The 26,357-nt window shown below is 41.0% G+C and overlaps 1 protein-coding gene across 2 annotated transcripts in view; it reads right to left on the reverse strand.

Annotated features, from left to right (window-relative positions):
• The window catches only part of BEND5 (BEN domain containing 5), a 706,924-nt gene that overhangs the window by 451,936 nt on the left and 228,631 nt on the right, over positions 1 to 26,357 (reverse strand). For both annotated transcript variants that reach the window (XM_083447871.1, XM_083447875.1), the window contains exon 5: positions 7,748 to 7,964. In XM_083447871.1, the coding sequence (XP_083303997.1) occupies positions 7,748 to 7,964 (217 nt within the window). The remainder of the gene's footprint in view (positions 1 to 7,747; positions 7,965 to 26,357) is intronic.

Consider the following 26,357-nt stretch of genomic DNA (forward strand, 5'->3'; position numbering starts at 1 on the left):
TCACACCATGCAAGGGGGTAGAAGAATTTAACTCTTGTCCCCAGCTGTGGTTCTGATAAAATCCTCTAGCAGAGCTACTATTTGCATTAAGAGTGATACCCCCATTAGTGCTAATGGGTCTGATTTTCATTGGGACCATAGCAGGTAAGGAAATGGTTAACCCTCTCTCCCATCTCCATGGTTCCAATACTGCTAGCCCCAATCCCCCACAGTTGCTATTTACATTCAACACAAATCTGAAACTTGTTTGGCTCTGAGCTTATGAATGTTTATCAGATACTTTCTGGGAACCAAATAGAAGATTCTATCATATTTAAAATTATAAAAAATAATAGTTTGTATACTGTAAAGCTATACAGCTTGTACTGTTATAAACAAAGCTGATTAATATTTAAATGTCATCCTCAGCTATGTGGAACTGTAGCTGAAACAGATTTCCTTTTAAAACTGCATGATGTATATTAAGGCAGTAGTATAATCTACTTACATACAGGAAATTGAGGTCAAGTAGAAATTTATAAGCTATAAAACAACCTTTAGAATATTATAAAGCAAATAACATTTTATTAAGCACTTTGTAAAATGTGAACCTGAGAAATGTATAAGAAATAAAAAACATACTTTCTTAAAGTAAGAAAAAATGCTCTAATAAAATTCCATTTGTACTATCTTTCTCTTGTAAAATGTAACTCACGCCTTGCTTTGGGGGGCTATTTTATCTCAATCATCAGCTAACAAAAGCCTGAGAATCATGCTTTTCTTACAAATAAAAAAGATTTCTAGTTTTCAGGATGAGAGTGACTGCTGCAAGGGTAACATTGGTATAATGGAAACATGGAGTCAGTGATTTGTTTTAAATATTTAGGGTTGGCAAGACTGCTCCTTAAAATGGAAGCATAATCATTAAAACACACGTGTAAGGCAGTGGAGTTCCATTCAATTTAACAGATCATATGCTGTTCTGATATTTCAAGGCTGCACCTAACCTGAAACCAGACTGTGCTACACTCAGAGATAATCCTTTCACTTCTAAACCACCAGGTCTTTAGCTCTTATTAACTTGCCTTCTACACAGAAATTATTCAGGTCACATAGAACTTTTAACACCAAATGTAACCAGGTAGTCTTTCAGTCTCTCAGTCACTACCCAAAATAATCATCTCCCTAATAATTTGCAGAGTGAAAGATTGAGTTAAGATCACAGATTTCACTGGAGGTGGCCTTCTTTACTAATAAAATTAGTACCAAGCTGAACAAACAAGCATCTCCTTCATGTTTTTGGTAAATCTACCCTGCAATCCTTTAGAAGAAAACACAACTGGCATACAAATATATATACTGGGACATGGATTACTGCTCGCTGATGGGCAAACTTTTCCTGGACTCACTTCAGTGGATTAGCTTTTTCTGAAGAATTGAAACCCCACACAAAGAAGAAGAAGAGTTTGGATTTGATATCCCGCTTTGTCACTACCCGAAGGAGTCTCAAAGCGGCTAACATTTTCCTTTCCCTTCCTCCCCCACAACAAACACTCTGTGAGGTGAGTGGGGCTGAGAGACTTCAGAGAAGTGTGACTAGCCCAAGGTCACCCAGCAGCTGCATGTGGAGGAGCGGAGACGTGAACCCGGTTCCCCAGATTACGAGACTACTGCTCTTAACCACTACGCCACACTGGCTCTCAAAGGCTTTTCAAAGAGCTTGAAAAAAGCATGTGGATGAGCCTTGTACTAACCCTCCATGATCACTCCACCCCATGAACACCGAAACCCTACAAATTCCCCTTTCATTTTTATGAACTCACTTGGCAAAGGGAGAGTGGCAAGAACACCAGCAACTTTCTCTCCTCTTTTGTACCTCATTCTGCCAGGATACCTAACAGAAAGATGCAAGAACAGCTTCCCAGACTGAGAAACATAGCTCCCTATGGCTCCTGAATCCAGTTGTGCTTTGGTAGATGGAGAAAGATTGACAGGGGGGAGAGAGTTTGCTGTTGCCACTGCCCTTCCTAGGGAGTGTTTTCCAAGTAAGTTTGGGGAAAGGAAACCAGAGAGGGATAGCAGACTTGCAGGCAGTGATGGTTGGGGAATGTGAACCATGAAAAAAATCAAGCCCAAACCAAAATTCTGGAGGGCCTGAACTCACTCATAGTGGAGTAAGACTTTTCATACTTCAAGTTCCCACGTCAAACCTTCTCCACCAGCATCATTAGTCCAAATTCTATAAACCATTCCCAAATGCACCTCACAAATAGAGGACACCTGGCAAATCAAAGGTGAACTTGTTTGCTACAGTCCTAGCGTGTCAGGAGTCCTGTACTGATAGTTTATATAATGGTTCCTAGTTCCAGAATATCACAATCCCACAGACTATAACAGTTCAATATTTCCAAGAAGGAAAAATAGATCAAAATAATCTGAATTAGCAAAATTTTGCAATGCCAATTACTTCTGAAATTTTGATTTAACCCTTCTTTCCAATCTGATAGTCAACAAATTATTGCTCAATATTCAAGAGAAAAATATGGATATCAAATTCCTGAAAGGTGCAGTTTAGATGGTTTCAAGGCATTCTAGGACACGGCATCTGTTGCTCATTCTTTTCTTTACCAACTGTGCATCATTTGTTTGTCCTTGAGTACAGTCAAGCAAATAGTAAGCGAAAGATGTAGTTAACTATCTTATACTAATGTAGAAACAGCATCACAGCCGGTTCTTTTAATAGGCTTATACAAAATAGGCTTGTATAGATTGACAGTAAACAGCATAACACACAGTCCATTGATCATTATTCCCTCCAGCAGGTTTTCCTGCCATAAAATGGGTTATAACAATCTGCAGTTGATTCTGCTTTCTCATCCCAGCAGAGCCATTAAGTTCAAACTTCCCTGAAACTTCACCCAGTTCCATGCTTTTTTTTCAATGAGTTCAGAACAGGGAAAGTGTGAATTTGAGGGAGAGGGCAGGGATGACCTGCAAACTTTACTGATAATTTAAAAAAACAACAACACACAAACAAACCTGTGTTTCTAAACGAACCATAAATTGTGACTGAAGGACTTTTCGTTGTTTTATACTATAACCAATCAAACACAGAACAATCCCTAGAGGAGTGATTTTCATATATAAAATAACCCAAGGTTTTGTGAATGACAGACTGTGGCCATATTATTTCTTTATAGCCACTTTGATGATGTTTGCAGAGCACCAGGAATTAGTGGTGACAAACCTAGAAGTGCTTTGGGGGTATTAGCAATACAGTGGTACCTCCGGTTACGAACTTAATTTGTTCCGGAGGTCCGTTCTTAAGCCGGAACTGCTTGTAACATGAGGTGCGCTTTCACTAATGGCACCTCCTGCTGCTGCTGCGCTGCCGACGTGCAACTTCCGCTTGCATCCCGGGCAATGTTCACAACCGGGAGCATCTACTTCCGGGTTAGTGGAGCTCGTAACCTGCAGCGTTTGTAAGGAGGACAGTACAACAAAGCCTACTGGGGGGAAAGGAGAAGTCACTAAACAGACTTCATTCTGTGGTCATTTGGCATAAGACTATCACTTGAAGAAACATGACACAGTTCTTGTAATTTTTTTACACCTTTGATCACACAATTTTTATTTATTTATTGGGATAATGAAAGTATGCTAGACTCTACTAGAACATTTAGTAACTCTCCCATTTTTATGACTACAGAAAAACATAGGTAGAGATCATCAGACAGGTCAGTATCCCCAATATATGCTTAGATAGTTCTGCATAGGGTAAAATCAAATAAAATTCAAACAACCTTCCATTCCCCTAATTCTTATAAAACATAATCTCTCCTTTTTTTAAAAAAAAAAAAAAGGATAACAGGATATTTTATTTTTTGTGATTTTAAGCTGTTTTAAACTGTTTTTAATCTTGTGCTTTAATGTTGTAAGTTGACCTGGAACCTTATGGTGAAGAGTTTGTGAAGAAGAAGAAGAAGAAGAAGAAGAAGAAGAAGAAGAAGAAGAAGAAAGAAGTCTGCCCCAAGCCAGAGCCCCAATGATGTTGTAGTACATACAGATGTATGTGTTTCTATATTTCATAGCTGTTTCATAGAACTATAAAGTTGGAAGGGGCCACAAGGGTGATCTAGTCCAACCCCCTGCAATGCAGGAATCTTTTGCCCAACGTGGGGTTTGAATCATTACCCTGAGATTAAGAGTCTCACCCTCTACTGATTGAGGTGCTTCAATGGACAGAGCAATCTTATGTCCATGTCTCTATGCACAGTACAAGAATTAATTAACAGTATGTACTTACGTATTTAGCAATCACAAAACCAAACGGTGGAAGGATTTAAAAGAAGGATGGGGAAAATGTGACCATCCAGATATTGGACTACAACTCCCTTCAGCCACCACCAGCAAAACCAATGCTCAGGAATGATGGGAGTTGTTACACAACAATATCTGGAAGTCCATAGGTTCCTCATCTTTCATTTAAATTTAAAAGGCCATCTAGTCCTATATACCAGGCTTACAGCAGAATAAAGCAACAGGTAGATAATAGCTGAATCAAAAAACTGAAATGGATCTGTCAATAACTTGTAGTTGGCTTCCTTCTCATCATTAATACCCCTAGAAAACTATTACTGCCCATTACTGTATTTGAAGACGTCATCTGAACACCTGGAAACTCCCGGAAAGGACCCAGCAAAAGAATTTAAAAATGCATCATGTTTTCATGACTATACAGTGGATTGCACCATAAAGAATGACATGCTGCTTCTATTTTGCTTAGCTATTCACATATTGCTGTTTCTGAAGCAACATTAATGTTGCATCTTTCTGAAATTAAGTAGCCCCCAAATGACTGAGGATAAAATTTCAGTGCAATCACTGCCTAGGAGACAGGGTCATCTTTGCACAGTATTTTGATTGCTGTAAGATTATGATTTGCTATACTCTGTATTCTTTTCAGCACCTGCTTAATACATTGTTTTTTTAAGGCAAGCCTATTCAGAAATGTAGAAGTTATGTGTATTTTATCTCTTTTTAAGCTACTGTTTATTTTAATCGTATTTTGAATGTTTTTAAACACCTGTTTTTAAAAGTTTTATTTTATATTTTTGTAAACCCCTTAGAGATTTGTTTGTTTTTACAACCAAGCTCTATATAAATATTGTTTTAAAAAAATCATTTGACATAGTTATAATACTATGCCAAAGCTATAATAACTGATTTGCCACTAATTACCTGGCTGATTTTTTTCTTTTTAAAAAACCAACCACTCTAAGGCACAACAATCATGTCAGTATAAATGGTACCAAATGGGTATCTGCCATGGTACCAAGCTTGTAGGATTGCATATTCTTGAGATCATTTCACAGAATTTTAATGCTCAAAAGCTCTCAGACATAAAAAGTAGACTCAGATCTGCTTATCTTCATGCTAGCAAAAAGAACATGTGCCATTTGGCTCTACAACCACTGTGAACTTTGGTAATCTAATGGAAATTGCATGTCCTGTACTGCTGTTCCATTTTTAATTTTCAAAGAATTTCAGGAAGCATTTATGGATTTAATTGTGGAAGTTTTCAGAGGAGAAAAAGTATAAATGTGATTAGTGTCAAAATATTAATGCAGCATGATGAGTGACTCACCAATCTCTGGGTATAATAACCTTATTCTGTCTCCTTTATATGCTGCAACTTTAATCTATTACCCAACAGAAAGCATCTGCTTTCAATGAACTCTCTCAAACACTGATAATTTAAGTTGTTCAAGATAACCAAGGGAGTGGGAGGGGAGCTCACCTTTTCTCAACCTCTTAAAACTGAGCATGAGCAACAAACACTGTAAAATCTTTAACTCACATTTTTAAGCTTTCTAGGAAAATGTCACATGAAGAAAAGCTAGGATTATTTTAAAAGTACTACATTATTTGCCAAGCTTTGACAGAGAGCAAGGTTCAACAGTTGTGCAGTAGTAGATGTTGGTTTTTTGTGATAAAAAATGGAGTAGCTCTGTTGCAAATCCTCCATCACTCAATATGCCTGTTACAGAAAAACCAAGCTATAATGACCATAACCCATAGAACCGTGAAATTAGCTCTATAAGTCCACAATTAAAAATCTACCATATAACTCCCCACTCCACAATGCCATATGGCCAACTGCTAAGGAAAAGCAAGCTTAAAAAGATGTTTGCGATATGATGGTGGAGAGGATGGGGGAAAACCTGCTTGAAGAACAAAAGTTTTTTTTATTAAAGTTTTTTTTATTAAAAAAATCCACTAGCCTAGCAGAAGCCCACTGCATCAGCTTAAACATATCTGACTCGAAGTCAATATTTAGAATGATAACTTAGTAAATTCTTATACCATATTTTGAACACAAGCTATTTTTGCATTGCAGCTATATCACAAATAATTGGGTACGACCCAATGTACTCTAAAGCCATTATTTCAACATATGTAGCTATGTAGAAAGAGAAAAAATAAAATCTTTGTGCCTCCATTATAAGGAGTTTCATGATTGTTTTGAACATTATGCCAATGTTTGTGCTCAATCAAGAAAGAAAATAAAAGAAAAGACTACAGATATATGCATCCTCCAAGATGGACATTTAAACATTGTCAGTATCACAATAACAACTTCATTTTCCTTTTATGTAATTTGCCCTCTCCTTCCCTCCCCCTTTTAAATTTTGACTCTCATGTAGGGAAGCATAGAATAGAATGCTCCAACAGTTTTATTCTTTCTGAATTTATCTTTGTTTAAGTTTCCACTCTGATAAACTTGAAACAATATTCTACTTTTTGCACTTTTTTATTAATCAAGGAAGCAGCTGATAAACGTGTAGTATAAACTCTAGAATTTATAAAAGGACCATTTATAGCATTTACAGCTTTTGGACAATGATGATCTTCAACTCAACCAATCCTACCTAATACAAGTCCTGCATTACTTTATAGTAAGAAAAGTACCCTTTTGACATGGAAAAGGAACAGACTGGACAGGATTCATGAGGGGTAATATAAACATCCATATGTATGCCTGGGATTTTCCTTATTGAGACCCAACTTCAGGTTTCATGGGAACCTGAGTGGAATATCATCAATGGGCTCCCTCCCTTTGACTTGACGGTTCAATTGTAATACCATACTTCCAGAGTCCTCTGCACCTCATTGGTTGGCCCTAACCAGTCTTGGTACATATCAGTGCCTGATCTTGGTGGCCACCAGTTGTAATGCAGGCCATACTTTTTGATACTAGAATTATGTAGCTAGCTCTGGCAAAACTGAGCAGAGGCAAGCCTAAATAGTTTTGTTGTTAACAACAGTGGCAGTTGCAACAGGAAGTATAAATGCTGGACACAACATGGGCATGTTTTACATATGCCCACGCAAAGTAACATCCCATTTTGGAGAAACACATTACTTTGGTAACAGAATCATGGTGAATGTGGAGGGAGAGGATGGGAGAGTAAAGGTGTTAGCAATAAAATCCATGCCAGAATGTTTTTCTTCTTGTTTACATTTTTCTTTTAATATCTTTGGAGGCAAATTCAAACTACGTGGCAATTTCTCCATGTCACAGTCATAATTCTTTATGAGAACCTGTATTTGCATATATTTCACAGTGAAGCTAAGCTCTGTTGTGTCCTTGATAGCAACAAAACAAATACATGTTGGGTGCATCAGCTTAGATGATGAATGCTACTGTATTGCCATTATGGTCCAGGGATCAATAAGGAAATATGCAAATGCATTTATTACTCACCACACTAAGTCCCAGAAGTTCTCTGCAGTAGTAGTCCATGCTCCTCTTCTGTAAATTATCAAGATAATGCTGAAGCCGTGTGTAAGTGTATGGGTAGCAGTAAGCGAACTGGTATATGTCATCCTCTCGATCAAAGCAGAAAGCAAATGACATAACGTAGTTCTTCCTGTGATCAGGGCAGCGATAATAATACACGTTTTTGGGTGGCAGCCTTTGCCTAAAAGATAAGACAAATGCCACAATCAAAATCCATTGGCTAAATTAAATGCAACAGTGAAGTTGTACATATATGGCGAATGGGGAGTCTCTCTTCCCTGACATAATGGCTCTATGGCTCTGACTGCAGAGGAATAAATCTGAATCAGGTTTCGTATGTAGATAATCCACCTCCATTTTCCATGTTATCATCCACCACCTTCCAAGCTTAATGCAGAAGGAAGTTAAAACTCTGACAACTGAAATCTGGATCACTCTAGTTCTTTGAAAAACTTCACCTCTGCTTTACCATACGTCACAATCCTAGGTATGTCTACTCAGAAGACAGACCTATTAAGTTCAGTGGGGTCTTCAGTGAGGTATTAAGTCAAGTGGCTATAGGACTGCAGCCTTTCCTTCTATATTGCTGCTGTTCCTTCTTGTTTTTTGCATAAATTGTCAATATTTTATGAAAAATCTTAATAGTTAGAATAAATAAAATAAAACCTCATCATAAGGCAATGCAGGTGTCGGCTCTGGAAGTAAGAGGGGGGAAACACAGTAGATTTCTTATTTAATTTGAACGAGAGAACCTTGTTCTGTGCAGCATCTATGCACTAGCACAATAATTCAATATGATTATGTAGCAATCTTGGAAGGGTGAGTAAAAGACCATTCCCTAGGCAGGCAGGCTGTGGGTACTGGCTGTACACCTTTATCTGCCTGGACAGACTCCACAAGGGTCTTGCAATTAAATACAACAAATTTTCCAATCCTATTTGGCAAAAGCATACTATCATCCTGCAGACAGTAGCTTATTCAATTAAGGAATATCATAAACAGGTCCCATCTAATGCTTGTAGCAGAAATCAGCTACCGTCAGGCAATGATGGCGAAGAAAACGTAATATGATTTACAGACATAGCAGTAGTAATGTGTCCTACGGTAATAGTTCTGAGAAATGAGACAACTGGAGAGGATCAGTTTTGGCCTTTCATTGCTAATATGAAATGGAGGACAGAAAGTTCTCATGATAGAAGAGTCTTTCCAATTAGCGGCTGTTAAGGAGTATGCAAAGAAAACGGACATCTTCCTGGCAAAATACAATGAAGACTCAGTGATGCAGTTAATTAGAGATGACATAAAAATTATTTGTCCTTCGTATTGCTTTGGCTCTTAAACTCCAGTGAATAAAGGGGACCACTCTTGACTGTTGTTCTTGGTTTTATTTACATTGTGCAGACTAAAGATCCTGATGTTAACCAGCCAGAAACTACTGCTACTATTATTTTTGCAGACCGCAAAGACAAAAGGGCAGAGGGTTATAGTTTTCAATCTGATATACCGTATTTTTTGCACCATAACACTCACTTTTTTCCTCCTAGAAAGTAAGGGGAAATGTCTGTGCGTGTTATGGAGCGAATGCCTGCGGGTGGGATCTGCAGCAGTCATGAGCAGAGGATCCATGGTTCCCCTTCCTTCCCTCCTCCATGGTTACAAAGCATGGATCCACATGGATCCTCAGGATTTTTGCATTGGGCTACTCCAAACTCACTGTCAGATCACATGTCTGTGGCCATAGCATGAACCACAAAAATCATATATCCACTATTTCGTTTAGAATATTTTTTTCTTGTTTTCCTCCTCTAAAAACTACATGCGTGTTATGGCCTGGTGCGTGTTATAGAGCAAAAAATACGGTAAATAGCAGTGAAGGTGGGGGAATAGGTTAAGGTAAATGACCCCTGGACGGTTAAGTCCAGTCAAAGGCAACTATGGGGTTGTGGCGCTCATCTCGCTTCAGCCGAGGGAGCCGGCGTTTGTCTACAGACAGCTTTCTGGGTCGTGTGACTAAACCACTTCTGGCGCAACAGGACACCGTGACGAGTGCCAGAGTGCACGGTAACAGCATTTACCTTCCTGCCACAGCAGTACCTATTTATCTACTTGCACTGGTGTCCCTTCGATTTGCTAGCTTGGCAGAAGCTGGGACAAAGCAACAGGAGTTGCACGAATTCGAACTGCTGACCTTCCAATCAGCAAGCCCAAGAGGCTCAGTGGTTTAGAATACAACCAGCTAAGCAAATAGCTTCCAGAAATATCTTAACATATTTCTATCAGGTATCTCTCACTATACATAAGATCAAACAGATTATACGGTTGTGAGTAAATAAACTGAAGCCCCCAGACCTCAAAATGCAATGCAAGTTCAAACAGTGCATTGGCAAGTGCAGAACCTTTGTTTCTATGCTGGCAACAGGAGAAAGTGCATTGATTATAATGAAACAATTCATAGTGCTAGGAAAAGCTACTTGAGATTTGTTTGATACTAGTTTGCTACTAGTAGCACACTAGTAGCACACAGTAGATGGCACACAGCACAGGTTGCTTCTGTTTTATTTTATTTTTAATCTCTTAATGTAACATGCTTGTGTGTTTCTGCAATCATGCTTTGATGTTATTGCTCTCTTCCATTCTGGTCCGAAAAAGTCAAACATCTGGGTGTCAACAGTTTTAACAAAAATTATTTATCTATATGCTTGGATATTATAGTGAAACTTATAATTTAAGACAAGTCATAAGTCAATTTCACAACCCAGTGCCTTTCACTGGAGGAAAACCTACCCTTACTTGAGCGATAAAAATCCAAAGTCTCAGAAAAGGTTCAAACTCTTAATACAAAGCTTGTCCCCCCTAAATATAATTGTAATGGGACTCATGGGGCTGTTAATCTATTCTTATCACTTTTAACACTTCGTCAGTGCTAATCTGTTCCCAAGTCAAAGGGAAAAGGAGACTGAGTGTTTCAATACCAACAAAACATCTTTACATACAGGAGCCTAATCAGATTAGATTTTATCTGGGAATTAAAAAGGGAGGAAGGGAGAGAGACAGAGGAGCACAAGAGACAAGGTGCTAGATATGGCCAATCGGGGGTTTTGATAAGAAAAAGACATTGCTCAGTTCTTGCATTAACCTCTGTGTCCTAGACATACCATTGTTTAGTCTTTCCCTCTTTTTGTTCTACGCCTGCTGGAAAAGGACACCCACACACTGTAGCAGCAGCTGCTTCTATTAATTTAAAGCTATTACAAAAATTAAAATTAAACCCAATTACTTTGGCTGGTTTATAGCCGGAGAATGGCTGAGTCTGATTGTTCCCTCTGGTTATGGACAAAACAATATTACTACCTATAGGCAGCTGCCAGTAGAATACTAATGTGACCTAGGCCTGGCAGGAACAGATTCAGAATGTGAAATTTAGCTGCATTTCTGAATAGAGAGGGGAAAATATATATCTTATCACAGATCTGCAGAAATGCTCCACCCTTTCATGCTATAGGCCATGCAGTACATGACAGCTAAAGTGAGGAAGCCATACTGGAGCATATTTCTAGTTACATATATCCTCCAAGAGCCTTAGTTAGGACTACAAATGTACATTGCTAACTAATACTTATGTGCACTGTGGAACTAACTAAACTTCTGAATGGTGATTTGATGAAAATGAGTCCATTCATAACAACATCCATCATCTCCCACTCCATTGGCTTCAGCATGATACTGAAACAACGTTTGGTATTCCTAACACACATGCACGAACAGTCACACAAACTTATGGGAAAGCTTGTACACAATCCACAAGTTCCTGATGGAGGACATTGAGGCGCAAGGTGTAAAATGTTTGGAAGCAGCAATTTCCTGTCTAGACAAGCAACACTACTATCCCCTGAATAGATTTTAACCATAAGATGTACAGACACCTTTACATGCATTCCACTCATGCATGACCACATTTACGTGAGTCATCACAAAATAAATAAATAAATTGGCCTTCCCTCACTCGGGACTGCTGCCTTGAAGTCACTTGAGGGATGGCAGCCTTCGATCAACATTGCTGTTGTTTCCTTCTAGAAATGGAAACATGACGCTGACCAACACTTTACCTAACACTGCCCAAAGAATTTAGGGTTAAGAAGGGGTTGCTTGTTTGACATGGAACTGAACGGCCCTTATCAGGGGGAAGGGTAACCACAAAAACATTTTGAAACCATTTTCCAAAGCAGTTTCAGATACTGTGATATAACTGCTTTTATTCTAGATGCAATTAATTAGAAACACTTCTGCATATATATCTCCTCTTTAACCACCTGATTGCAGTCCCCATAGCTTTTATACCTTTTAGAACATCTGGCTGTTTCTCTCTGCACAGAAGAAAAATAAAATGAAATATCATAACCTTCAGTGTTTTAGTTAAAAGTTAAGAAACCGGCACTCCAGAGTGCCAGGCAAGACCCTACCCTTCCTTGAGATGCTGGAGACTGAACCAGGGACCTTATGCACCCAAAGCATATGCTATACACAGATTTCTTTGTAACTGGAATAATGCAATGTACATTTACATTGTGTGCTAATTAGGAAAAGGGGGAAACACACACTGCAAAGACAGTGCTTCTTTACCTGCCAAGCTGACTTATAAACAACCTCTCAAAACACAATTCAGTCCCATAGAATTGTAGAATGATAGAGTTGGAAGGGATCCCAAGGGACATATAGTTGAACCCCTTGGAATGCTGGAATCTCAACTGCAAGATAATACATGACAGAAGGACATCCAGCCTCTGCTTATAGCTCTACCACCTCTCACAGGAGTCTGTTCCACTGTCAATCAGCTATTAGTGCCATAAAGTTTTTCCTGATGTTTAGTTGGAATCTTCTTTCTTGTAACTTGAAGCCATTGGTTCAGGTCCCAACCTCCAGAGCAGGAGAAAACAATCTTGCTCCATCCTCCATGCAACAGCCTTTTAGATATCTGAAGATGCTTATCATATCTCCTCTTAGTCTCCTCTTTACTAAGCCCAATTCCTTCAACTGTTCTTCATAAGGCTTGGTTTCCGGACCCCTTATCACCTTCGTCTCCCACCTCTGCACATGCTCCAGCTTGTCAATATCCTTCTTAAATTGTGGTGCCCAGAACTGGACACAGTATTCCAGGTGTGGTCTAACCACATTACCCCATACATGGCTGCTTGACCAGTTTCGTCTGCAGAACTAGCACAAGTGCCATACAACACCCATTCCACACTTGTAATGGATCAATCCTTCAGCGTGGCAGCATCTACACTTTGAAACTTACTGCTTTCACTGTACTGTTTCTGGCACCTGCTAAAAGCTCTTTTTTGTTGTTGTTTAGGAATAATATGAATGTGTTATATGTACAGTGCAGGATCGGGCAAAACAAGCCACTTTTATGCTTCTGGAAACAAATTCACCCCCCCCCCCCCGCCCCAAGGCTCTACCTCTTCCTTGAGGAATAAAAGACATAAAGGGTAAAATCTCTGGCTTGGAGCCTAGCATTCCTCCAGTCTGAGAAATTCATTTGAGCATGTTGCCAGGTTGAGCTGGAGACATGAGTCCCTACAGTGGATGAATCCAGTTCTGTGAGGATTGCATGTAAGGGTAAGAGAAGATTCCTTCCTTGTCCTTTCCTCCTTTAGTCCTTTCACTTTATGTTATTCTTCAGTTCTCAGTCTAATTGACTAGAACTTATCATTATGGTACAGAATGTTTTGACTTTATTTTTTGCAGTCCATAGCAGCCTGGGAACAAGAAACCAGCCTCAATCTCACACCCCAGTCTCTATGGTACATTGTCAGTAGACCACACGGTCAGCTTTAATAGCCTCTTAGCTTCAATTAGCCAATTAGACTTTTCCACTATTTCCCATCTCCCTTTCCCATCTGTTCATCTATTCCCATTCCCCTCCTTTCTGCAGAAATAATTTTTAAAATCCATGTGAACTTCATTTAGGGTACTCTTGGGTGGCATATCTTGCACACAAGACTAACTTTAAAAACCTCCCAAGAATGCAAAAAACTACAGCAGTAATTTGGTGATGTCTGAATTTCAGATGCTGTTTTCAAACTACAAACATAATGGGTTTTTGTTGTTGTTTGGTCACAACATGTTATTAATATGAAATTAAAGTAGCTGCAATACAAATATGATGTAGACAGAATATCAAACAGAATTTGTTGAGTCTTCTTTGGGTTTATAATAGTATTGCATATATTCGTTGATTTTTATTTTTACTGTGGAATGTGTGATTCAAGTGGGCAAACATTTTCAGATGCACTTTCAGAATAAACTAAACTACATAATCTCAATAGAAAACATTTACAATATGTTTCTCTGTGTTTAAGAGCTTTGAATTCTCACCACTTTCTTTTCCCAAGAAATGATTTTCTGACAGCACATGCATTATTTTTTTAAAAGATTCTCGGTAAGACATTGGACTCTGTAAACCTCCTACCATCTTGTAGCCCTTGCTGAACTGTATCCCTGCCACTCCCATGACTTCCATTGACCCCAGATGTTCTGCAGATGAGCAAACTGACCCCATCACCCAATACCTCTTTCTGGTGGTGCACAATTGGATGTATTCTATGATTATTTAATGCCATATATTCATTCATTGCTCATTTTATACTCATTCAAAGTCATCCCCTCATCAAGAATAGGTCAGACGAATCCATTATACAGGGACTGGGGAGAAAGCATATTTGGGGAAAGGAAGATTAACAATGTAATTTGGAACACATTTTAACAAGTGTCCAACATTCTGATAAACCTTATTTCCATATGGAAACCTCGAATCACAGTTGTGAGAGGGGGAGAACTTGGGAAAGTATAAACAAGAGGTGAGGAGGTTGGCTTAGATTTCTGTGAACTCTTTCTCCTTGGAGAGTGAGCGTTTACAGGTTTCTCTCGTCTGCTTTTTGTCTTTGTGAAAGAAGAGTTCACACTCAAATGCTTCTTGCATTTATTTAAGCATTTTCAAACCATTCCACTTCTTGCTAGCCTAACTTTCACATTCCCTTTAGTTAATTACTTGTAGTTCGTACTTGAGAGAGCAATATTAGTTACTCTGATCAACTCTGATTTATTAGTTACACTGATCTGAACACTGCTTTAAAACGGACCCCTTTTCCCTATTGATTTGAAATTTGGCAAATATAATTCCTAGAAGGAACAAGAAGGCCTGAAAAATTCATGGTGATTTGAAAAATTCATGCAGAAGTATAGACTGCAGAAATGCAGCTGGGTCTCCCATTGAAAGCAATGCAAAATGAAAGGGTATACAGTGGTACCTCGGGTTACATACGCTTCAGGTTGCAGACTCCGCTAACCCAGAAATAGTACCTCGGGTTAAGAACTTTGCTTCAGGATGAGAACAGAAATTGTGCTCCGGCGGCACAGCAGCAGCAGGAGGCCCCATTAGCTAAAGTGGTGCTTCAGGTTAAGAAAAGTTTCAGGTTAAGAATGGACCTCCGGAACGAATTAAGTACTTAACCCGAGGTACCACTGTACTGAAGTGGGACGAAATGACAAAACTATAAGTGATGGGGGGTGTCTCAGACAACTCTGATTCTTGTCCTCCCCCCTCCAGTTCCCTTCAACTAGAGCCGTTTTCATAGACTTGGGTCTCTAGATCAGGGATAATAATAATAATGATGATGATAATAATAATAATAATTTTTATTTATACCCCGCCCTCCCCAGCCAAGGCCGGGCTCAGAGCGGCTGAGATGATGGGAGTTGTAGTCCAAAAAAACAGCTGGAGACCCAAATCTGGGAAACACTGATCTAGAGTAGAATATGGTTCACAAATAACCTGAGTGAACACTATCCTCTAGCAAAGGTAAAAAGTACCCCAGAGCAAACAAATGACCACAGTTTGTCTGTGTTTAGGATTCCAGTCTAAGTTGTCCATAATGATAAATTTGCATTGCTCTTCAAACTGGTAGATGTGGTATTAACCAGATATGATGTTTATGACATTTGTATGCTGCCCTATAAGCTGGTACCAAACAGACTGCAAAGATTTAAAACAAAATGGAGCAGAACAATCGTAACTGGGTGAGGGAATATCAGAGTAGCAGAATCACCACTGTATTCAAAACCCTGCTAGCTCCTTCCAGTCAGGACAGAAGGTGTGGTGGTGGTGTTTTGTTGCTTCTTCCTGCACCAGCAATAGGACTGACACAGCCGAGGGACCTGAGAATTGAGTCTCTTGGAGGATCAACAGAGCTCTGGATCCGTTGGTGCAACTTAGGCCCATGCAGAGTTTGTCTGAGGCCCAGGGTAAATGTCTTGTTAGAATATCGTGTTAAATGCAAAAAAACAAAACAAAACAAAAAAAACCAGCCTGTCCCTGGTGGGGCCAGTTTAGCCCTCTGAGGCCTGGAGCAAGTGTATCCAGCTGCCCTCACCTGCCGCACAGTACCACACCACTTCAGGGCTACTGCTGACAAAAGGACCACCAGTGATAGCTACCCACCTGATTGGGTGCAGCTTGGACCTCCATCACAGCACAGAACAACCTCTACCACCAACATATTCTCTGTCAGTGGAGGGTGACAAAGAGGTACTTACACTGCATAATAACCCACCCACCCCTCGCCATCCCTGCCCATTAACATCAAGAGGTTGGTAATTTGTAAAACAAGAGCACAACAGTTTAGAAGGGAGATTTTCTTCTGTATTAACAGCTTCACAAAAGCAAAGATGTTGCATGAATATTTACTGATGCATCCTGTTTTACAGATTCACATTTCCCTCTAGCATGTAAAACAATCTCTCGCTCCATCAGATTCCCTTTCATACAGTGATAAAACATTGCAGAGGGAGACGGGGATGCAATTACCTGCCATTCTCTTAACTTACTCTCACTTTTCAATTTGGATGTTCCCATGGGCTTTTTAGTTAAACAAGAATTGCCCTGCATTGTACTTAACATACATTTTTTATTTGTCTCCCAGAGTTATGGTCAAATCTTACTCCCACTACAATTAACAGTTCTCTGTTACTAGCAAAGGACCTTGATTAGAAAGAGCATTTACATGAGAAACTTGTTATTTGTTAATGTTTAAACATTGCTCTATATATTCAGGCCTCAAATGGCAAATACTTAGAAGTTAGCATGCTCACTCAGTGTCTTCATATATTTACTTTGCTGTAGGGCTTGTGGCTGGTTCTGCCTGCAGCTGGAGAGGCCCACTGCACCCAGCCAATCATCTTAAAACTGGATAGCTAAGGAGCAGGGCTACCAAGATGAAAATTACTCCTCTGTGCCTAGAGTTTTAATATGGGCAAAGCTCAGCGCAGGAATAAGCAGGAGCAGTATTATTTACATAGTTTTTAGAACCCTTTAAGTAGTCTCAATGAACTGTGAGTACTAACTAGGACAGAATACTATAGGCACTGGTTGCCAGCCATGTCAGAGCTACTATAGAACTGGAAGCAATTCATAAAAGACCAAGCAAAATTATAAAGCAAGGTGGAGCAACACCCTTATAACATTGCAACAATGGCAGGAGGCGTTAGTTTAGGGGGGGAAGTGTGTAAGAGAAGGCATACGAGATGTATAAAATTATTCATGTTGTTGAGAAAGTTAACAGAGGAAAGTTTCACCCTCTCTTGTAACACTAGAACTCAGGAATATCCAATAAAGTTGACTGCTGGAAGATTCAGAACTGACAAAAAAAGTACTTCTTTCACACAGTGTACAATTAAACTACGGAGTTAGTGCCACAAGAAGTAGTGAAGACCACCAACTTGGATGCCTTTAAAAGAGGATTAGGCAAATTCATGGGGGATATGGCTATCATGGACTACTAGCCATGATGACTATATTCTGCCTCCACTGCCATAGGCAGTGAATAACACTTGCTAAGAATCACAAGTGGCAGCATGCTCTTGTACTCAGGCCTTACTCAGGCTTTCCTATACAGATCTGGTTGGCCACTGTGAAAACAGGATGCTGGACTAAATAGACCACTGGTGTAATCCTGCAGGCTCTTCTTAAATTCTTAACTGAGAGCCTCATTCCAGATCTCAGATGATCTCTCCCAATGGCTTTCTATAGATGTTTAAAAGTATGAGGAATACAAAAAAAAAAAGTATGAGGAATACAATGGAACCTTGCAATACCCCACAGCATAAATGCCCAGGGTTACCCAGCAGGAAGAGTCAGTTTGGTACCCCTGCCCATACAGGCCAGTCTTGACAGACTCTAGGGTTGTGCGCCCATCTCACTCAAGAGGCCGGGGGCCAGCGCTGTCCGGAGACACTTCCGGGTCACGTGGCCAGCGTGACATCGCTGCTCTGGTGAGCCAGAGCCGCACACGGAACGCCGTTTACTTTCCCGCTAGTAAGCGGTCCCTATTTATCTACTTGCCCCCGGGGGTGCTTTCGAACTGCTAGGTTGGCAGGCGCTGGGACCGAGCAACGGGAGCGCACCCCGCTGCGGGGATTCGAACCGCCGACCTTTTGATCGGCAAGCCCTAGGCGCTTGAGTGAGATGGGCGCACAACCCTAGAGTCTGTCAAGACTGGCCTGTACGGGCAGGGGTACCTTTACCTTTTATAAGCAGTTCGATTGTCAACTACAATGCAGTATTCCTACATGCTTTATGCCAAATTCCATGGAACCTGGAAACAACAAGATTGTGACCTCTTTCAACTCAGCACTGCATTTGTCGCCCTTGTCATTCCTTAGCAACCTGATGGTTGGACGTGGATGACTGTGGGAGGAAGAAGCTGGAAGGGAAGGGAAGAAGGGAAGAAGGGAAGAAGGCTCAGAGCCCAGGCAGTGGTGGTGGGAAAATGATGAGTGGTCAGAGGGAGAAGGGGAAGAGGAGGTGTCAGAAGCTGAAGAGGTAACAGGGTTTAGCAAGCTGAGATGGTCTATGGCAGACATAAGTCCAGAATAAGAGGCAGAAGCTGAAGTAGGTGATTGGGGGAGGAAGGCCAAGAGGCAGAGATGGTGAAAAGTCATGGGTGTCTCCCCCTCCTGCTGCAACAAGCTCCCCTTCCCCTCCCATTACCCAGAAACAAGCAGAGCAGCAATAGGCTGCATGCAGGCGAAGTCTCCAACTGCGTAGGGGAAGCCCTGGAGAGGAGGGGACGTAGACGCCTGTGGAGAGGTGGAGACGTTCAATCTCGGCAACTGATTTGGAGCAGGACCTGCTGTGCTCGTTAGGCCTGACAGTCAAGACTGTGGAGACTGTGTTTTTGCAAATAGTTAACTCCAACTCTGAACTGTGTGATTGCTGACCAGCATGCTCTGTGACACCTGATGTGAGCTTTTCCCATTACACTGGTTGCCCAGGGGTTGAGAGCAGGAAAGGGGACGGCCTCTTCTGCAAGTCAAAAGGCATGCAGAGGTTCTTCCACCATGTCTCAGTATATGGATTTGTGCTAAGTCTATGCTGTACAAAGTATTCTGCTATCTATTGTGCAGCACTTTGCAAAACCTCAGCAGAATTTCTTCCGCTGGCCTATCTTTGGATCCTCAGAAAATGGAACGAAATCAGTCTCACTCAGAAGCTGACATTCTATGGGTTGAAAACGAGCGTTTCAGGGACCATATGCATCCTGCTGGCCCGTTTCCGAACTGTACTGATACAGCAATTCTATGAGTAGTAAAGAGAGCATTTCAATATTGTTCTGTGGGATTGTGGGAAAGATCCATAGCTGTTTTTGTTTAACCAAATAAAGAGGCAGATGTAATCAAGGAAAAGCAGCATATGGGAGAAAACTTATAAGCAAATTGTCTTAAAATGTTGCAACACTACCATGCATCTCATCAAGAACTAAAGGACATTTGTCAATACACTTACATAAAATGTTTGAGAAAGTACCTGATGTATAATTCATGCAGCTATCAAGTTAAATATACAAATGTCTAAAATGTGGGCTGTAATATATGTATGTGAAAGCTTCCAACACCATACAAAGTTCCATATTTGTTGCTGTTGTGGGCTACACTGTGTATATCAAATGTTCTCTCAGTCTTGTATTGTGACAAGATTTTGTTGAAATATTTTCTGTGCTAACTACCAAGATGGAATTTCAATGATGGCTACACAGGTTTATAATGCGGTACTCTAGTTGCTTTCTTTGCTGTCCCATGTTGGCATCCGCCTCTTCTGAGAGACAAGTGAAGAGTGTCATCAGGGCTAAAGTCAAACTGTTGGAGAGTTACAGCACCTGCTGTGGCTGTGGAGACTAATATGGGAAAGACATATTTTATTGCAACTGGGGCAGAAGGTGGCCTCCTGTTTTGATGCTATATGGTGTTTCTTCCCTCTGCGCTCCTCCCAGCAGTCAATTCTCCTCTGGTCACTGCTGTGGATACACAACCTGACTGTCTCCAGGTGAGGATTCCCACGCAGAAGGGTTAATGTTTCCAGCCTTCATGTTATGTTTGCAGACATTTTTAGAAAGCAGAGTTGGTCTGCCAATAGGCCCAGTACCTAAATCCAGCTCCCTGTAAAGCACATCATTGGTAATCCTGAATTTGATGGAATTGGCAGGATGGAAGCCCCTTCTGCGGGTTTCAGGTAAAACCATCAACAAAAGATTTTATCTGAAAAGAAAAAGGCCTTCATCTGACACTGAAAAGACAAGTGTTTACCACCAGTGGTGTAGGAATAGAGGTGCGGTGGGTGCGGATTGCCCCGGGTGTTATCACTGAGGGGGGTGACAAAATGGCAAAAATATGTGTTTTAAAGGTAAAAAAAGGGGGGGGCTCATGACACTTTTAAAAAAAAATAACCCCGCACCCACTGTACCCCCCCTTCCTACATCACTGGTAGCTAGGTGAGGCAGCAGGCACCACACCTGCAGCGTGCCTGAGCCACGCGTCTCTCCTGAGGGGAGGTAGCAGGCGGACTGCCTGCAAGCTCTGCGCTGAAATATACTCGGAGTCAGCTGCTTTTTCAAGCAGCGTGGGGCTTGCGTCTGCCCACCGCCTCAGCCACCCTATAGCTGAGGGGGAGGCTGCAGAGAGGCTCCACACAGTGCACCCTGCGTTGGCTCGCTCCGCCCCCATGGGCAGCTTGCCCCACCCCCATGGGTAGTTTGCCCTACCCCTGGCTGCAGGACACGCACACACTGGGCACCCGAGTGGCTAGCTACAACGCTGGTTACTACACAAGTCATCTATAGTGATACTACTCAAAACCAGGGTGCCACCACAGAAAGGGCACTCATATGGGCAGTGTGGATTTAGAAAGGAAGCCCTGTGATGTGTCAATTTCCCTCATGAATCTTAAGAATTATTTTAGACATGTAAAGAAAAATTAAAAGTTGAGGAATTTATTTTTATTTTGGAGCAATATGCTACCCAACATTTTCTGCTGTGCTATATGACCTTTCTGCCTAGCTACTGTTTTGCTATTGATTTTAATTACTCGGTTTAATTTACTGCATGCCAACACAAAGCTGTTTACTCCTACTTGCCAAAATGTTGCCTTAGTCTCCCAGAGGAAGGTAAAATGAGTAAAACGTATATGTTTCACTGTTACATGCTATTCATTATAAAGAATTTAATAGATTCACTTCCCATAAATGTCACCACTCTAGAATGTAACAGCCAAATACACTAAACACACACAGAAAGAGAGAGAGAACACACACATTATACCAGCAAGGAATTTAAAACAAAAAACCTTATATTATGAAAGGCTATGACTTGAAACAGCTTACATTTTCAGTTTTAATATTCATCTCCTAATGCGTAGGGGAGACAGGCCATATGTTCCCCTTCTCCATAAAACGTATGGACAGAAAGAGTGTGAAAGTTAGCTGTCTCTTAGATATTAAGCTACTATGCTAAATAAATAAATAAATTGTTTTTTCTGGTAAAGACCACAATTTAACAGTGTTAGGTGTGGTTTTAACACACATTTGCTGTCCTGAAATAAATGTTACACCTGTTATCACCCTCAGTTCCAGACCATGAGTGCTGTAGCAGAAACAGTATGGAGGGACAATGAAGTTCAAAAGGTTGATTTAATTGCCAAATACACAGAAGGTCCCGACCTTCAAAATCTACCTTTATTCACAACAGTTGGGGATTTATGCTTCCTTGAGCTTCAAACATGACACTCAGCGTAGGCAGCTTGGCCTTTATTGCAATCATACCTTATTTCAAAAATAGAACACAGTTATTCATTTCTGAGTCAGGTACAGAAATTTGTGATTTAATATCTTTGCACAACATACATTTATCCCACCCCCCACCGCTCTATCTCATCAGCAGACTTGATTTCCAAATGTTGTATTTTCCTAGTGCTTTTATTATGTTCCAAATAACTCAGCAGTTGCTCTTTACTTTTCACTTCAGCCGAAGTCAACAACCACTCACTAAAATAATTAATATCATCTAGAATATGCAACCTGAATTTAATGAGACCTCTTGCCCCAACCAGGCCTTATCATATATGAAGCAACTTAATAAACGTAAAAGCAAATTAGGATGAAACTCCAAGTGGAATACTAGGAGTGCTCTTGTTCAAGATTCTACTCAGCCACGAAAATAAATGTTATAGTGCTATTTGGATCAGGGGGGTGGGGCAGGAAGGGGGGCAAAATAAGGAAGGGCAGTGTTCAGTTGACATTCCAGTGTGTCAATAAGTTATGGAGGATTGCTATGACAGATATATAAAAGAGGAGGAGGAGCTTGTGTTTGTGTGCATTACAGTAGCACCAGTGTGAGTGGAGAGGGGAGGAGGAAGAGGGGGAAGAAGGAACCTGCAAAGAGGGAGGTGTAAAGGGGGTGGCAGAGAGAAAAAGGGAGGGGGAAAGTGGGTGGCAGAGAAGGAAAGTTGCAGAAAGAAAGGGTGGCAAAAAAGAAGAACAAAAACCCCAGACTTGATCCCTTTGTCTGCATCACAGTAGATAAATTTCAGAGTTTCCCCTCCCCCAAATAAGGACCTGCCCCCACTGGCATCATGCCGATCCAAGTTTTCCCTCCCTGAGCTCCTGCCTGGAGGACAGTAAAGATGCTGCTTGGCCTTGGAAGGGTTCAGAGAGAAGGGGGAGATATCTGATCTGCCTTCCTGTCCTGCCCTCTATCCTCTATCTCATGGGTAGGCAAACTAAGGCCCGTGGGCCAGATCCGGCCCAATCGCCTTCTAAATCTGGCCTGTGGACGGTCTAGGACTCAGCATGTTTTTACATGAGTAGAATGTGTCCTTTTATTTAAAATGCATCTCTGGGTTATTTATGGGGCCTGCCTGGGGTATGCTTTTATTTAAAATGCATCTCTGGGCTATTTGTGGGGCATATGAATTCGTTCATTTTTTTCCTCTTCAAAATATAGTCTGGCCCCCCACAAGGTCTGAGGGACAGTAGACCGGCCCCCTGCTGAAAAAGTTTCCTGACCCCTGCTGTATCTCAAGGGGGAGGGAGGAGATGAGGGAAAGGAGGGGGAGAAATGCCCAGCTAGGAAATGGCAGGGAAGGAGACAGGGGTCCTGAGCCAGGAGCAAGCCAGAGTAACACGCTCCCCTTCCCCATTGCACCCCAAAGTTAGGCTCCCACCCCTACCCTGATCCACACAAGAGAGTTGCCCAACTGTTGTTTTTACTCTTAATGTGCTATTGTTGCTTTTCGTTCTTTACATGGTTTGTGGTTGGCATGGGGGGTAGAGCAACCCAGCTGTGGGGCAGGCAGAAATTAAGTGGTAAGCCTTTTCAAGAATAAAAGTACAATTAAGGGGAAAGCTGCACCTGTTGACTAGCATTGGACACAACCCTGGGTATCCCATGTCACATCTTCATGGAGGGCTGGGAAAGACAGCGCTGCCTAAGACCCTGGATAACATCAGTCAATCAGTGCAGGCACTACTCAGCTACACAGACCAGTGGTCTGACTCAGCATTCAGAACAGTTTTCTGTTCCTTTAAAGCTTATTTTTCCTTTAAGGTGGTTCACTGATAGATGCAAAAGAGATATTTTACCATTCTGTGTCTATTGTTGCATTCACATACACTGTTTTCCTTTTACACACAATAAATAACAAGTAAATAGCACTTTCTTGCCTTGTTTCATATCATCTTAATTTATATGCTCAGAGTGGCTGCTAAGATTTGTTTTACAAAGTGAGTCCCAAGACTATTTGTCTTTGATGTATTGACTGAGATCTGCTTCAGTCAAACTTTTTTTTCCAAAAAAAAAATCTTATCTTTATAAGGACATAACTATAGGCATACTTAAACAACGTTTTCTTCTACTGTTTTATTTATAGTTGCCACTTGTATCTTTAAATATGTAATAACTACAGCACTGCTTCAAAATAACCTTGGAGAATATCATTGCCAGAGAAAGGTAGAAAGAAATGAGAAAGGTTAAAAAGAAAAACGGGAGGAACCCAGTCACCCTAAGTTACTTTTCTCTGCGGCATTATCATATGTTTGCTAATGGCAGCCTGCTATCTGGTTTCAAAAGGGGGGAAAAAAGAAAACACTGTTTAATTAGAGCGCAGTTGCTGCTTTATTGTAGCATTACTGTGAAGTGTGCTGAGATGCCTTCCCATAGGCAGGTGCAGGTGGCTGTACAGCTCATTTAGCCTGGGTGAGTAATGTCAGTTCAGGAAAAGAGAGAGGCTTCTGTCTTCAAACTTTCAATCTGCCTCCATTATCTGTGATCAAGGTGGAACCACAGGGGAGTGGAATTACTGGCAGGTCTAGGACAAGTGAAGAGGCAGTGAATCTATAAGACATATTAATCATCTTTCCCTTCTCTTCTCTGGCGCCAGCCTGTGCCTCCGACTCCCCGGCGCCAGGCAAATGGATTTGCTGTCCCCACAGGTACAAGCTAGTGCCTTTCAGGGGCAAGTCATCAGAATAATAATTACTGACACTGCTGAGATCAGCCCTAACCAATCCAGAAGGGAACAGAAAAAATATTATGGGACGGATGGATTTCCTGAACTCCTGTGTTAGTATATATAGAAGCAGGCTTTTAATCTATTACAATAACATTAAGAATTTCTTTTAAAATCGCATCGCCCTAAATATGTGCCATGGAACAATTTTCATAGTATGATTTGCATTGCATTAATATTTAAGATCTTGATGGTTTTTCTTATATATTACTGCATCGTTTTACATTACCTTAACTGCCACCACCCAGTTGATATTAATGGCATGATTTCAGAACTCATAGTTGTAGGCTGCAAATCTATACAAACTTACCTGGCAGTTAAGTGCCACTGAACACAATGCAGCTTATTTCTGAGTAGAAATACGGTATATTGGCTTGTATCATAACAATAACTTTGGGTGATAACTCCACAGAGTGAATGCAGTCCAATCCTACATATGTTCACTTGGAAGCAAGTCTACAAATTATAACCAAACTTACTTTCAAGTAAGTGTGCATTGAATTTAATCTGTGAGACACTTTCCTTTAAATTAAATTCTGAGGTAGTATTATTTATGCATGTACAGTGTGTAGATTTTGCCCCATTCTATACTCAAAAGCTAAAGGCCAAGAGCAGTACTGTATTTTTAGTCCTTATCACGTAATTAATATATATATATATATATAAAATTTGTGGTGATGATACACTGAATGACATACTTCTAATTCCTGAACACACATTTTCACAATGACTTGCATATAGCATACAGGTATTTAAAGGAAATGAAAAATAAACAACAAATTAGAGATACTATTGAATATGTATTCTATAGGAAAAAAGAAGAGGAGGAGTTTGGATTTGATATCCCGCTTTATCACTACCCGAAGGAGTCTCAAAGCGGCTAACATTCTCCTTTCCCTTCCTCCCCCACAACAAACACTCTGTGAGGTGAGTGGGGCTGAGAGACTTCAAAGAAGTGTGACTAGCCCAAGGTCACCCAGCAGCTGCATGTGGAGGAGCGGAGACGTGAACCCGGTTCACCAGATTACGAGTCTACCACTCTTAACCACTGCACCACACTGGATATTAAACTTAAGGGTGGAATTCAGTGTAGCACTCTTCCATCCATTCTGTTTACACAAAAATTACAGCTTGTCAGATGGAATGATACCCCTTCACATTCCTCTATGCACTGCTATTGTCAGGGACTGGGCAGAGGAGTAATGGTGGAGACCGTGCCTCCCACCCTGACCCTTCCATAGAAGAAGAAGGCAGTTCAGAATTACAACAGGGGTTTGAGGGAGGTCACAGCTCAGGGGCAGATGAGGGGAAAAGCTGTGAAATAATGAGAGAGGAGGAAGAAAAAGCACCAGAGGGCCACAGTGTCTTTAGAAAGCATTCCAACCCCCCCTCCCAGAACCCGGCCAACATTGAAAGTAGGAGAGCAGACAGCTCAGATGCAGAAGGCGCTGCTCAGCACCCATAGTGATGACACATGGAGAGGAGAGAGGGAGAGGGTGGAGACTCACTCAGAGCAACGCCATTATTCAGAGGGACCACATTCCCAAGCCTCTTTCTGTGAATATTGAATAAAAGCCTATGGTAAGGACTTTCCCCTGGTCTTGTCCATTCCTGGCAACCTGACGTGGGGGTTGGTTCCTCTGCTGCCTGACAGCTCTTAAGATTCTCCTGAGAGCTCCA

The sequence above is a fragment of the Podarcis tiliguerta genome (assembly GCF_965153285.1).
Source record: "Podarcis tiliguerta genome assembly, chromosome: 6".
Taxonomy (NCBI): domain Eukaryota; kingdom Metazoa; phylum Chordata; class Lepidosauria; order Squamata; family Lacertidae; genus Podarcis; species Podarcis tiliguerta.